The 13,826-nt window shown below is 38.5% G+C and overlaps 1 protein-coding gene across 1 annotated transcript; it reads left to right on the plus strand.

Moving 5' to 3' along the window:
* Positions 1 to 1,577: 1,577 nt before the first annotated feature.
* Positions 1,578 to 11,544, plus strand: LOC111335415 (uncharacterized). Its single transcript, XM_022941311.2, has 9 exons — positions 1,578 to 1,902; positions 2,012 to 2,139; positions 2,257 to 2,305; positions 2,486 to 2,635; positions 2,773 to 2,846; positions 4,257 to 4,329; positions 5,654 to 5,737; positions 6,626 to 6,712; positions 8,252 to 11,544. The coding sequence occupies exons 1-9, from the start codon at positions 1,699 to 1,701 to the stop codon at positions 9,203 to 9,205; spliced, it is 1,803 nt and encodes a 600-aa protein (XP_022797046.2). The 5' UTR covers positions 1,578 to 1,698; the 3' UTR covers positions 9,206 to 11,544.
* Positions 11,545 to 13,826: the final 2,282 nt, after the last annotated feature.

The following is a 13,826-nucleotide window of genomic DNA, read 5'->3' on the forward strand; positions in this document are numbered from 1 at the left end:
AAAAATTAACGCTGAAATTTCGCGCCAAAATTAAGGATCAATTTGTCACCTATGAAATTATACATTCAACTTCTCTGTCTTGATGATGATAAGGTTATTTTTTTTCAGAGCCAGTCTCGAAACAGGCGAATATAAAATCACCCAACTTATGATGCTTTTTATTCCTGCGTTTTATTTAAAGAAAAAAATTTTCATACCGGTACCTCAAACAAAAATGTCATAATATGTAATGATTCCCAAATTACTTTTCCTTTTATCCAAGACTACCTCGATACAGCTGTATTGGAAACTTCTTAATTGTTCCATTCAACAAAAACACTAGCTCGCTATGGAGACCGTTGTGAAATGGCGTTTGAGATAATTAAACGTAAATTGAATTCCACGAGATCAACTGGAAATTTCCAGGTTTATTGCGTCAACTTGACTAAGTGAAAACAATTCTTGCGCAAGAGCGGACAGGTGTTTATATCGAGTAGAGCATGCGCATTGGCTTCACTAAAAACACTTTTAGGGAGGAGAGGAAGCGCTGTTGATATTGAACTCCGGTACTTCTTGTATGTCACGAAGGCGTGTTAACCTCTTGGCTGAGTGATGGGCACCTTTCACACCATACAACTAAGGATCAAAAAAGGAGCTGTAGTCATCAACACTTTTCTATCGGGCTCTAATATAGAGAGCGGGGGTGGGGAAGGCGGACAATTAACTTAAGCTTTCGGATTCCTACGATTTCGCAATTTAGCCCCTAAAAAGGTGTAAACTTCGACGGCGCTTGGCCTTAAACTGAAAATAAATAAAAACGTCAAAATATGCTGAATTTGATCAGGAAAGACTAAACTTTCTTCAATCGGTGGGGTGATAAAAGGTTGTCTCACTCCCTCCAAAACACCTCCTCCCCCCCCCCCCCCCACTTTCCCCGCCCACTCTCCCGATCACATCGGGATCTGTTTCAACGTGGGCGTACCAGACTCTAAAGTAGGAAATGAAGTGATTTCAGTATTTTTATTCTGTCTTTCTTTTTAAGCAGCGAGCATAGAGGATACCCGGTTGAGTTGATGGAAGACCCCCGACACAGTTTCAGTTTCGGTTGCGTTGTTTACTTCGTTTCTCGCAACTTTTTTTTAATTGACTTCCTCATCCAGCTTTTCGTTCGAGATGCTTTGCAAATTTCAGTTTCGTATCGAGACCGTTATCCATAGAACAGGAGCTTAATGTTAATGTTTAATTTGATGGAATACTCTAGATCAAATCTGCAATGATTCTAGAGCAAGCAGCATTAGAGATTGAGACTTAGAAATCAGAAAGTTCTCCGCGAAGGAAACCATAAAATGTAGACGAGATGGACACTGTTTATTTTCCCACAAGTATTTGTTTACCAGTTACAGCTCGCTGATCTCGCAAAATAATTTCTGTATTCTTTGTGGTTTTACGCTCCACAAACCTTTTAGCAGTAACAATAACGAAAACATTTGATTGACAAGAGTGTGTTTCGATACTACAACGACTAGCCAATCAAAATACCAGGATGCGTGTCCTTCCCGTGAGGCCTCAGGCCAAGTTTACAACTGCAGAGTAACACAATACGTTCAAACAGACTACTACGAGAACATGTGTGGTCTATCTGCAGTGAAATCTGGGCTAAATATGCTGTTTCAGGCGGGAAAACCAACCTGACATTCGCGTTTTATTAAAGTTACACCTATGGTTGTCCTTATGGATGGTTCTGCTTCTTGGAATGGCGAAGTCAAAAGCAACTCCGTCGATCGTAGCTGTAAAGACGAGTGCGGAAAAATCGACCGTAGCTCGTTAGATATACCTTCGTCAATTCCAAGCTCTTGCATATACCGCTACAATGACTTTATATGTTCCAAAATCGCTGATGGATTTTATGGAGATGTATATAAGGTAGAAAAAATTCTTTATCGAAGTTTGTTAATTTTTTGAGCGTGTTGAAACTCTGAGATCGTGACTAAAGTTCTGCTGTCTTGTTTTCCTTCTTGTTTCCGTTTGTCAGGTTCAGCACCGCGAAACAGGGGAAATTATGGTTTTGAAAATGAACAAACCCGACGTGGAAAAAGATGATTGTACGATGCTGGATGAAATCAAGTTAATGAGTCATCTCTCCCACGAGAATGTCATCAGGTATTGGTTTGGTCCAATTTTTCTGGTAATTTCCTCTTGTCCAGACACGATGGAGATCGGTCGTAAACTTCGATTTGATTTCGGATAAGCCAATCACTTCTATTATTTCAATCACAGATTTCTTGGAATTTGCGTCGATGATAATAGAGTACATCTTCTCTGCGAGGTAATTCTATTTTATAACTTTTCTTCGAGTTTATTTCAACCACTAAATGAATTTATCTACTTTCCCTGAAAGTATTTGTTTACGAGCTTACAAAACGAAAATGAGCTTCAGTCCAAATTGTACTTGCTGCGTACAATGTTCTCATGGTAATAGTAATTAAAGTTTGCGATTTTCTTCCAGTTTGTCAATGGAGGTGACCTCGAAGGACTTTTACTAAAGCATTCAGTTCATCTTGAATGGTCGACAAGGCTGTACCTTGCAAGAGATATCGCTGAAGGAATGAGTTACCTCCACGATAATAATGTTATACACAGGGACTTAACATCAAAGGCAAGGGCAGTTTTACCTCAGTGAAGTTGCGATCCCTGATTTTGGACGAGATATAGCCTTTCTGTGAATTCGATAAAATAATATCATGAATATATGTTTTCCTCAGTTTCATCTTTAATTTATTTACTTTGTTTTAGAATTGCTTGATAAAAGAGAGGAAAGGATGGAGATACGCTATCGTTGCAGATTTGGGATTAGCAACTGACATAAAGTAAGCTCTTAAACAATTGATACCTCATCGTGTTTTTGAAATACGTGTAATTGCCAAAAAGGATTATTTTCTGTCCGATATCCGACTCTTTGTTAGACATCCAAATAATGAAAAGAAATAATCAGCTCAAGTATTTATTTCCTTGAGGAAATAATGATTCAAACTCGGCAGTCATCTGAGTAAATAAATTTCAATAACATCGCCTCGATTCAAAACGAAAATTTAACTGAAGATCAAATAATTTCGTACGAGATAGTCTTAGTAGCGGAATTCAGAATTATTGAATGAGATCGGCGATTGCACGGCGTGAAATGTATTGTCGTTACTTATGCAAACTAAACCCAAAGAGATCGGACGAAGACTCTCATGATTTGCAAGTCACAGATTCTAAGTACAGTCTCAATGTTTGATGTTTGAAAAAAATGCCTTTGGACCTAATGTAAATCATAAATTAAAGATATTGCTTATGTTTCCAAAAATATTGCCGCTATCCAAAATTCTGCTCTATTAATAGTCGGTGGCAGTAATTTTCAGGGCAAATTTGAACATTTGTTATTGGTGAAATGTGAACTATTGCTCTTCCAACCTTTTTCTTTTAATTTAACCCTTATAAGCTATTGTTTTGCTCAGACCTGTTTAGACAGAAAAAGTTGTTTTGCACTGAAATTCTTTTTCTGTGCTAACGCAAGAGCATATTTGTGTTATGAAAACAGCTAGAATATCAAAATCTTTAAACTTGAGGAAATACCATATCAACTTTCAAAGTATAACTTACAAAAACTTTTGAAGGACAACAGTCCTGAAGGATCTTGAAACTAATGACCTAACTTCTGGTAAAATTAACACAGCAATTATTCTAAATAACATTTGGAAACTGTGCTAAAAGTTCATTTCTGTAATATTTTCCCTCACAACATATGTTTAGAAATCAAAGTACCTGTCTGGAGCATATTTTGGTGTAAAAAATTTGCATATGTCATAATTTCTTTTCAAAAAATGTGCTATTTGTGTTTGGTTACATATCAGACAACAAACAATGATGATAATGTTTGCTCAGAGTTCAAATGAAAATGAGTCATTATGCAGAAATGATGGTTAAATCTGCAAGAAATGGTCTTAAAGAATGGTTGGAGAGATTACAAAGTGAGAATTGCTTTCTAATATGCTAAAGTCTGCCTAGAAGTGTATGGAAATAAGTTTGTTGTTACTTTTCGTGAAATTTTACCTTGAAGTTTGTCAAATTGAAGTTCACTTCTGGCAGGTATTAATTAAAGTTCCCCTGTAAAGCTGAATCTAAAATTGTACTGAGTATGATTATTGATCAGGGATCACCTTTGTTTAGGAATGCTTGGCTTTGCATGGAAGTTTTTAAAAAAGAAATTTTATGCATGACAGTATTTTACATTGCAGGGAACAGTCAATTGTTGGTTCTCCGTACAACATGGCTCCAGAGCTTTTACGTGGCGAGCCTTATGATGACAAGGTAAGCAGGTGATGGGGAAGTTATTGATTGAATTCCAGCCAATGTGCTTTCAGATATTCGGACTTTAAGTTGCTAACTGTGAGACCTTATCTTGACCAGCTGGTTTGAAAATGAGGGCCCTAAATTGTGTTTGAAGTTTGATGAATTCATACATAGAATTCAGCACTTGTATATTTTGGAGGATTTGTGGTATTTGCAAGTGTCTATGTTTTATAATTAAAATTTGGTGAAACTCTATTTGTTCTAAAACATATTAGATTCAATGGACCACAGGTCTCAATTCATACAGAGTGTGTTATTCTAATGTATAATATGATTAGATTAGAACTACAAACATCATGTAATTTTAAAACTTTCTGGGGGTCTAGCCAGCAGCACTTAATGTATTTCCTCAAAACAAAGAAAACATTAAAAATTCCTGTTTTATAATGGAAAACTCAACATGAATCCTGCAAATTTTTTGCATTGAATCTAAGAGTGCCCGCTGTTTTTCAAAAAAGATTCAAGAATTGAAAATTTTCTTAGGGCTCTGTACATCAGCATGTCATCTTTCAGTATAGTTTTTTTAATGAATAGAGATGATTTGGAAACAAACCTTGTCTAAATTAAGGTTACGTAGTTATTAATCAGAAGTCTTCTTGCCTGAAGTGAGTAAAATTGAAATGACTGTTATGCAATGTAGGTTCGTTAGGTAAAGGTCGTCAAGCAATACTCAGCAGGGGTTGAATTATTGGATGCAATAGTGTACATCTAGGCCTAGTTGTTCAAAGGCAGCCAATTAGAATTATACTGGATCTTCTTTTAAAGCTTTAAAACTGATATCAGATTTCACACCAACCCTGGGTTATTGAAACCCAGTTTTGAACAATGTGGTCCTGTGTGGGGTTTCCTCTGCTTTAAAGGAATTAGATCTAATGTAGTCCCTCTCTTCTCCCCCCTCCCCCTTCAGATAGCATTTATTCATAACCCTCTGACTTCCTTGATCTCATCAGTAAGTCTCCTCACTGTCTGCTATACCATTCTTATGACGTTACTTTGGAGAATAATCCCCTAGTTGATATTTTTCTTTACTCTTACCACTTGTCTGCTTGATATTGTCTGTATAGATGTTGTTAGGAGAAATTCTGTCTGGGTCATTCATGGGAGGTAAGGGTTAAGGGAAAAGTGTTGGTATATCGGAAGCTTTTGTAGTGGTGGCTCATTGGTCTCTGGAAAGGGTTATGGCTGTAGCCTAGCTATTGAACCAAGTTGCATGAGATCACTCATGTCATGATACTGGAAATTATGATATGTAGTATAAATTTTTTTATCTTATCTTTTACAGGCTGATGTGTTTTCCTATGGAATTATTTTATGTGAAATAATTGGACGGGTACAAGCGGACCCTGATGAATTGCCTCGGACTCATGTAAGTGTGGCCCCTCACTTCTTCCTGAAAATGTAGAAGCAGATTATTTCATTAAAAAAACTGTGCCTTTTCTGATAAATGATCCTAATCCCAAGTTAAATTTTCATCTATTTCTGAAGACTAGTTGAAAGGAAAGAAATGGAAAACAAGGAAAGCCATGCATTGGAGTGTTTTACATTTTGCCAATTCCTAGCTCCAAAGCCTTTAGGGAAGGTGTCAAATTTTTTTTTTCTTTGGGGGGGGGGGGGATTTTAAAATATCTATTTACCTATTTTGTGGTTTGACTACAAAAAAGGTAGACCGAAAAATAACAAAAAGGCAATAGTATGGCTGCTACCAGAAATGTAATTTTCAATTTCAGCTAATTACTCTTGGAGTTTGTGGCAGTGATATGAAAGCCTTCAGCTTGTGAGATGTCGGTCTTTGCTGAATCATTTGCCTTGGGTATTTTTTGCCTTTCAATGGAATTGTCTTTTTTTTTAAGATTTACTGCACAAAATGCATACTTTTATATACAGCTAATGGTAACATTGGTATCAAGGGGATGTTAATGGTTTTGAATAAACAAACACCCTTTAAGCTTGCCTCAAAAGCAATTGCTGAGAAAATGAACATCAACATTATTTGGTATCCACAAGAGTGTTAACATTTTATGTATGCGAGGTAACTTTCATGGCAAAGTTAAAATAAGACATAGTATGATATAGTGAAACACCTTACCAGTTGAGCAGCGGGTAGAGATTTTTGTTTTTTCACTCTGGAAGAGTCAGCAGCACAAATGCTGAGAAAGATATTTTAGTGTTGAATACTGCTCTGCTTTTGTAAGCTTAACCCGGCTTTCCTTTTAAAGTCATGTCTGTTGTTTGTTTTGTTGTTGCTGTTCTTTAGTCATTTGGTTTGGATGTGGAGAAGTTCCAGTTGATGACCGGAGATTGTCCATACGAGTTTCTTCAGACAGCTCTCTGGTGTTGCCAGGTAAAGTTCCTCTGATTGAATATCCATTTTACTATTACACTCCAGTTTCTACTTTCTCTTTTTGATTAACATTTTGGTCTGATTATTTAAACAAAGTTTAGCTATTGTTTAACAAAACCGCGTTCTAAACTGTCTTCAATTTAGCCGGACCGTTTATCGGAACATCTGTTTTTATAAACAGCGCCATGAGGGCCGAAAGATAACAGTGGATGGACATTTTTTTATTTCAATCAATCCTCTTATAGAGAAAGCCTGAGGCCCACTGATTGCGTAAAACCGTGGTTTGGGTTAGACCTGGTGTAAATAACCGGCTCTTTAAGTTCCAGGATCTGTAATTTGTATTTTTTTTCTTGTAAAGCTGCGTACAATTCTCTGTAAATAAGTGAGGTTGAAGGTTTTTTTTTTTTTACGTGTATTTTACTTGCTATTAAATTTTCAGTAGTTCTTTACTATTGAAATACTCGACTTAAAAACCCTTCAACTTTCAAAAGTGATTGACTTTCAACTTCTCCTTATAATTTCCTTACGTTATCCAGCAAACAGGTAATGAGAATACTCAAACTTAATCGGTAGAAGTGAGTATCTTGATCTGACACCAAATTGTCGTAAATTAGCCGGAAGGAAATGTGTAGCAGTTAAAGGAGGGAGGGGGGGGGGGAATTAATAAGCAGACTTCTTGGGAATTTAAGGGCTACGTGTGTCATCAACCTCTGGCTCGGGGAGCTGAGTGATAATTTCTCGTGTATCTGGTATTGGAGAAAAGCGGCCACTGTTGGAAAAAAAAAAAAGACTTTAATTAAACTACCAAAAGTGATCTTCAAAATGAATGATTGTTGTCATAAGAGGGAAGTAAGTTTCCAGAAAGAGAAAAATAAAAACAGATATCGGCTATTCTGAAACTGGAATGTTGTGCTCGCCGCCATGTTGCAGTAGCAACTGTTTGTCTGGAATTTGCGGGAGCTCAGCAAGCGGTTAACTAACTTAACGGTAGTTATTCAGGAACAGACGGAAATTATACGGGGTGGGTTAGGCCTCGGAGACTGTGTGGTTCCTAATCACAATTTAAAATGTACCCTACATTAATACTTGAAAATTGAAGGGACACAAGAATTATATCGGTATAGCCCCTCCCCCCTCCCCCCTCCTCATCCTTAGCTTCTTGGCTTCGCAACCTTGTTCCCAGGGCCTTTTCCCTTAGTTGGGGGTAGGGACGAGGTTGCTGGCTCTGCTGGCTCTGCTGTTCATTATAATTTTCATTGAAGGGCCGATACTACCCACACTACGCCACTTTGATAAAATTAATTCGTGTACCGTTGGATTTTGAAAATAAGATGAACAACTGCGCTAAATTATAAGCGGTGTGACACAAATTTGATGCGATGGTTTCACCATAAAGCTGGCACGTCACGTTTTGGAACCATGACAGTTCCTTGAGGCAGCTAAAGTCCCATATGGTTCTACGACAAAAATTTTGTGTCATGCTCGGGAAAACCTCTTAGTCCCTTTTGTGATTGATACGTTTGCTTTTATTTTTCTCAGATGTGTCCCAGATCCAGGCCGAAATTCGCAGTAACAGCTAAACACTTAGAATTTATTCTTGAGGGATACACTAAACGACCCGAACTTAACAAAGCGATCGAGACGAGTCCATCAACGGAGGAAATAAAATATGAAAACGAAACTGCAGCTGTGGCAGACCATGAAACTTCGCCAGAATCTTCACCTCCGGCCATCATCGTAAGCACCGACGAAATATCACCGGTGGCGATTCGGTCGAACGAGAGGCGCCGACAGTCGTGGATCGCCGGCCGATATAAACTGTTCAACACAGGTACCGATGATTTGTTGAAAAACACTCCGGGTAAATTGAAGAGTTTCTTTCATCGGGTCCTTCGTCTACAGACTCATTACGACCCTTCGAAGCAGAAAAAAAGCAAAGAGAACTCCAAAAGTAGATCTGCTTCGCAGTTGAAAAGCTTCAGTGTGATGAACTCTGATGACGAAAATGTCCCTAATCTTGAACAAGCAAGCTCCCCGAATACAGATGCGAGGAGGTGTCTTCGATTGGGGAGCTCAGAACAGGATAAGTCGTGCGAATTGGGATATCAAGAAGATTCCTTAGACGGAGTATTTTACCCTCTGAGTCCCTGCTCGGAAAGTGCTATTTTTGTAACTTCGCCGTCAAGTCGACCGTTGTCTCCGAAGATGCCCGAGGCCCCTCAGTCGCCTCCGAATCTACAGAATCCCGCTGAGTGCGACACAACTTTGTCCAAACTGTATGTTAAGCCGAGAAGCGAGTCAACACCGTTGTTTCACGAATCCAGGTCGGAGCCGATATCGAGACACTCAGCTTCCCACAGGGATTGCCAAGTGAGCAATGTCGATCATACATCGTTCGTTACGCAAGGTGACGTATCGGGGAAGATAAAAGACAAAAAGTCGCCCTTCTGGTTTCTTAAAAGAAAGGGGAGCAAATTCAAAGATACGGAGTAGGGAAGCGTAGAATTATCCAAAGAATTTCCGTAGTGAGTGGTCAGTAGTGAATCCGCCCGCCAACCATTTCGTAAGTCGAAGTTAAGTTAACTTTTCCAGAGGAATTGGAGGCTTGTGTGAGAAGGAGCAATTTTTCAATTGAGTGTTAAAAGTGGCCCAGGCTTTCGTAGGGTTTTCCAGAGCCTACTCTGTGATTGGCCTAGAAGCCTTGCGCCACCCTATCTCAACCAATCAGATTCAAAGCTAATACCAATTGCGACCTTGTATCTCGTTTGTTCCCGTGGTTAAGGTGATTCCTCAAAGAAAAAGTTCCCAAACAATTTTTCCTACTTGTACCCTACCAATGTCTGTTTCGAGAAAATACAATCAAAGAGATATGTCACCGTGCTTGTTTAAAGAGAGATGATGGGCCAATCTTACCTTATTTAGGCCTGGCTAATCACGCGCGTCATTTCATCGGTTCACGTTACAGTTTGCGGTGGCAGGAAGCAAGGGTTTTTAAAGTAACTTGAAAAATTACTTGTTAGGTAGAAAGTCTCGAGCGTATGGAACAATTTGATGTATAATTTGTGGGAAAATCTCGCAATTTTAAGTGACATCGAAAAGTTCCTCGAGTCGTTGCATTCAAGGTCATAATATGCATCCTCGAATAACGGGGTTCGTGCGCGCTTTTAGCTATATCTTTTTTTTTTCCTTCAATTATTTTTTTAATTTCTCATTTTGTACACCAAAATTATTCGATAAAAATATGGGTTACCGTGCATGTTCAAGAGCTAAAGACCATTGGACCTCTTTACCGGTCCATGATTTAAAAACAACACCTTGTTCACGGAATGCGCGCGCTTATTTGCCTGGTTACGGGATTTTTATGCGCGGTACAGGATGCGCAATACTGAGGAATCACCTTAAGACTTCACATTTATTTATTTTGAGATTTCATTGGTGCGTTGTGTTTCTTACCTCTGTTCTGATTGGCGGTCGTGATTTCCCTACTCTTGGTCTTTTGACACTCAATCGTTGGGCGCTCTGATTTCTCGTAAGCTTTTCTCTCTCCATTCTGCCTTGTGGAGCGATCTTTGCTGATGTCCTTTTATGTACTAAATTAAGAATGAAGAGTAGGCATCAAACAAATTCCGCCAAGAACATCTCATGAAGACTGAAAATTTTTGTTGAAATTTTTTTTTTTTGTCAAAAATTGTTTAGCTGTTCTTGTGAAAAGTAGCATTAGCAAAGGTCGCACAATTTTAACGTTAAAAATGCCATAAAACCAAAAACTTCCAAAAAATATTTGTTACCCCGTCACGGCCTTAAAATACCTTGCTATAAAAATGGCTGTTTTGTTTAAGAATGGCAATGCAACACATAACTGTTTTTGTTTTTCAACTTTTTTGGGGGGTTATTGTGATATATTTTTTTAAGCCCGTTCTAACATAAGATGAGAAAGCCAACCTCTATGTTAATGATATTATTTTGTCATCGGTTTGTACATTATAACATTTTTCAGCACAAGGTTGATTTGTATATGCGTACAATTTCATTCAGGTGGAAAATAACATAACAAAGGCGATCGTTAAGTTCGATACAGAAATTTTTTAATTTGGTGTCGAAGTTAATCAGCTATTGCATTGGTATTCACTTTTATTCTCTCTGTGGTTGGTCCAACCAATCCCACTTGGTCGCCCGCGTTTTCCCGCGTATATCACGCAAACAGTAATTCCTCTTCACTTCTACTCAAAAACGTTGAGACGTCACTTAAAATAGTAAGTTTAAAAGTTCTATTTTAAATAGAAAAAGGGAACTTGGGAAATAATGGATTTATTAATTTTTTGCGAACGTGGCAATGTTTGGTAGCCAGACATTTTTGGACAACAGAAACGTAATCTAAGTGATAGGTAAAATGCAAATTTCTTCTTCACCTATTTTCATAAGATAATTCACATTTGTGTTCACAATTTGTTTTCGTCGTAAGCGTGTCCTGATATTCACAGAGGAGATGGCTTTGTAATAGGGAGTACCTTTCATTTATTATATCATGCATCGCAAGTAAATTGTGATTTTCGTTTCACATCATGTCATTATGATAGAATTTCAAGTATATTTGAGCCGATAAAGGTGAAATTATAAGATGTACAGTTATATGTGTTAAACGCTATGTCAGTTCAAAGTTGAAATATTTGTAATTTGAAAAGAATGAGAATTTTAATGATTGTGAAGTTATATAATTTATTTACGAGAATGATATCGGTTGCCTAAGTTTAGGGCTGTTCGGTTTATCCAAGAATAATTTAACACTGTCAGAAAAAACAGAGATTAATTAAATATTTATAGTTCACCGTTAACAGTGTCGATCTTATCCTTGTTTGCTCATTTACTCATTATTGTGATTATTTGTTACCCAACTTTTCGGATTTTTTTTCGTTCCGGCGACATTTCATTATGGTGATCATGAAATACACTGTATGTTTGTATCAAGCCGCGACCGGGTAGGGTGGGGGGGTATAGACCACTTTCATGAATGGCTGCCGTATAAATATTCTTTTGTTTAAATTTAAATTAGCCCTTCTGGCCTCGCTTGAGATAATGTATTCTTTTGAATTTTGTACTGGAGAACGAAGCCAGTAGGGCTAATTTAAATTTAAACAAAAGAATATTAATCCGGCAGCCTTTTATGAAAGTGGTTGTTATTATAGTCTGTGTTTCGTAAACAGTAGTAAGATGAAAAGGACAAAAAAGGTAATTGATATAAGATAACAGCCCAAGTTTAAGTACATATGTGCGATGTCACATCGTAAGTTGGTCCCAGTCTTCAGCAGTATTTCCGATGCACAGAAAACCATACAAACCACCGCGTTGGAAAAATAACTTCGTAGATTCCAAATAGCAGACTATCAGTAATTAGCTCTGCTGATTTGGTCTTGCTTTTTTTGATATAGGGAGCAAGCAACTCGAGTCGTATGGAGATCGAAAGAGCATTAAAACCTGACGGAAGTGGTGGAAAAAATACGTGTTAGGTTTTTTTGTGAGCTTGGGACAAAGGAAATAATTTTAAATCCTCGCTAAAGCGAAAATCCTAGTGAGACGCAAAGTTTTTAAAACTAAACTCTTTTTAGAACACTGTTGCAGTGGCCGGTCTGAGCCGAGTCACATGACCCACGAAGGCCGGGAACCGTTCGTACCTTATGTATACCCAATTGTTACACTCACGAGGGATCGAAACGTCTCAGTTCTTTGGTTCCGCGTTCCGACGCTCTAACACTGCGCCACAAAGGAGACGAAGTTAGCTAGGTCATTGCTGCGAGCACTTTTGACACATTTTGCTGGAATCAGCAATGTCTAAAGCGTCCAATGAGTTGAATAAGATTGATGGTAAATTTTGAGCTCGGTAAGGAAATGAATAAAAATGTCTTTTGGTCAGTTTTTTCTTACTGAATAGGAAAAATTGACTCCGAATAACATTTTCTATTAAACTTACCCACCAAAAGAAGATTTGTTTCACCGGCAGGAATCTTAGATTCAGACGTCGAACCTTACGGTCAGCGGTTACTGATATGAACCCAAGAGGACTCAACATGGCGGAGTTTTCGGAAAATTCGCGCGAGAAATAACTCGGAAGAATTTCTCATCGCTAATGCCATGCGTGAAGGAAGAAGAAGGCGCCTTAACATGCAAATAGCGTTAAACCACCTAGTTGCTCGGAGGAGGAGAGTTTTGAATGCTTGTTCTCTTGTTTTGTTGTTTATTTCATCGCAACGAAACAATATCCCTCCTGTGTCTCGCTCCTGGCGTCGGTTGAGCAGAAACACTGGATGGTAGGAGAGTGCTTGGAACAATTATTCGGAGGCAAGATTCAAGAAAACATTTCGGATCTCTCGGTCAACGTTCAGATACATATTAAATCGCATTGGCCCATTTCTTGCTAGAGAAACAGTGAAAGAGGATCCAATTTCCCCAGAACTGAGGCTAGCGCTTTGTTTATATCGATTAGGCCGCGGAGATTATTTATATACCATTGCAGAGTTGGCAGCTGTAGGCGTATCTACAGTCTGCAACGGCCTGCTCCTCTGAAACTGGGCTCGCAATATACTACTGAACTGCCCGTTTTCCAGCCCTTGACAGTTTCATCGTTCTCGAGGACAGAACAGGGCATGCAGAAGTATTCCTTGCACCTCAAACAAGTATGTTTTGTATTCTTTAGGCACGAAGAACAAGATTGTTCCTCTTTCCCCGCCATTTTTTTCGAATGTAATCTTATGCGCATGGCAACTACCTAAAAATTAGTGGGATTGTGGGAAAAAAATTACTAATTTAATATATTCATAATGTATGCATTAAGCACGGCACATGTGAAGATCGACGTATGAATCGAAGTCGATCTTTTGCCGTTATATTCGACAAGCTCAGTCGAATAGAACGGCAGAGTCGATCCTAATACAAAAGCGTCGATCCTAATTGATTCAAACTTTACATGTGCCGAACCTAATTATTAGGTTCGGCACATGTAAAGTTCGACGTTTGAACCGGGCCTAACTTTTCCTCTCCTCCCTCCCCGCTCCGCGCTCCCTCCCCTCCCTCCTCACGGTAAAACAATTGGAAGGTCAATTGCGAGGCGCACGAAATGTTT

The sequence above is a fragment of the Stylophora pistillata genome, chromosome 11 (assembly GCF_964205215.1).
Source record: "Stylophora pistillata chromosome 11, jaStyPist1.2, whole genome shotgun sequence".
In the NCBI taxonomy this organism is placed as follows: Eukaryota; Metazoa; Cnidaria; class Anthozoa; order Scleractinia; family Pocilloporidae; genus Stylophora; species Stylophora pistillata.

What these genes read in the sequence shown, in the direction of transcription:
- LOC111335415 (XM_022941311.2), top strand. Translation starts at nt 1,699, where the DNA reads ATGGTTGTCCTTATGGATGGTTCTGCTTCTTGGAATGGCGAAGTCAAA. An exon ending in GCGAGCCTTATGATGACAAG is followed by an intron (nt 4,330 to 5,653) that starts GTAAGCAGGTGA and finishes TATCTTTTACAG; the next exon opens with GCTGATGTGTTTTCCTATGG. An exon ending in ATGAATTGCCTCGGACTCAT is followed by an intron (nt 5,738 to 6,625) that starts GTAAGTGTGGCC and finishes GCTGTTCTTTAG; the next exon opens with TCATTTGGTTTGGATGTGGA.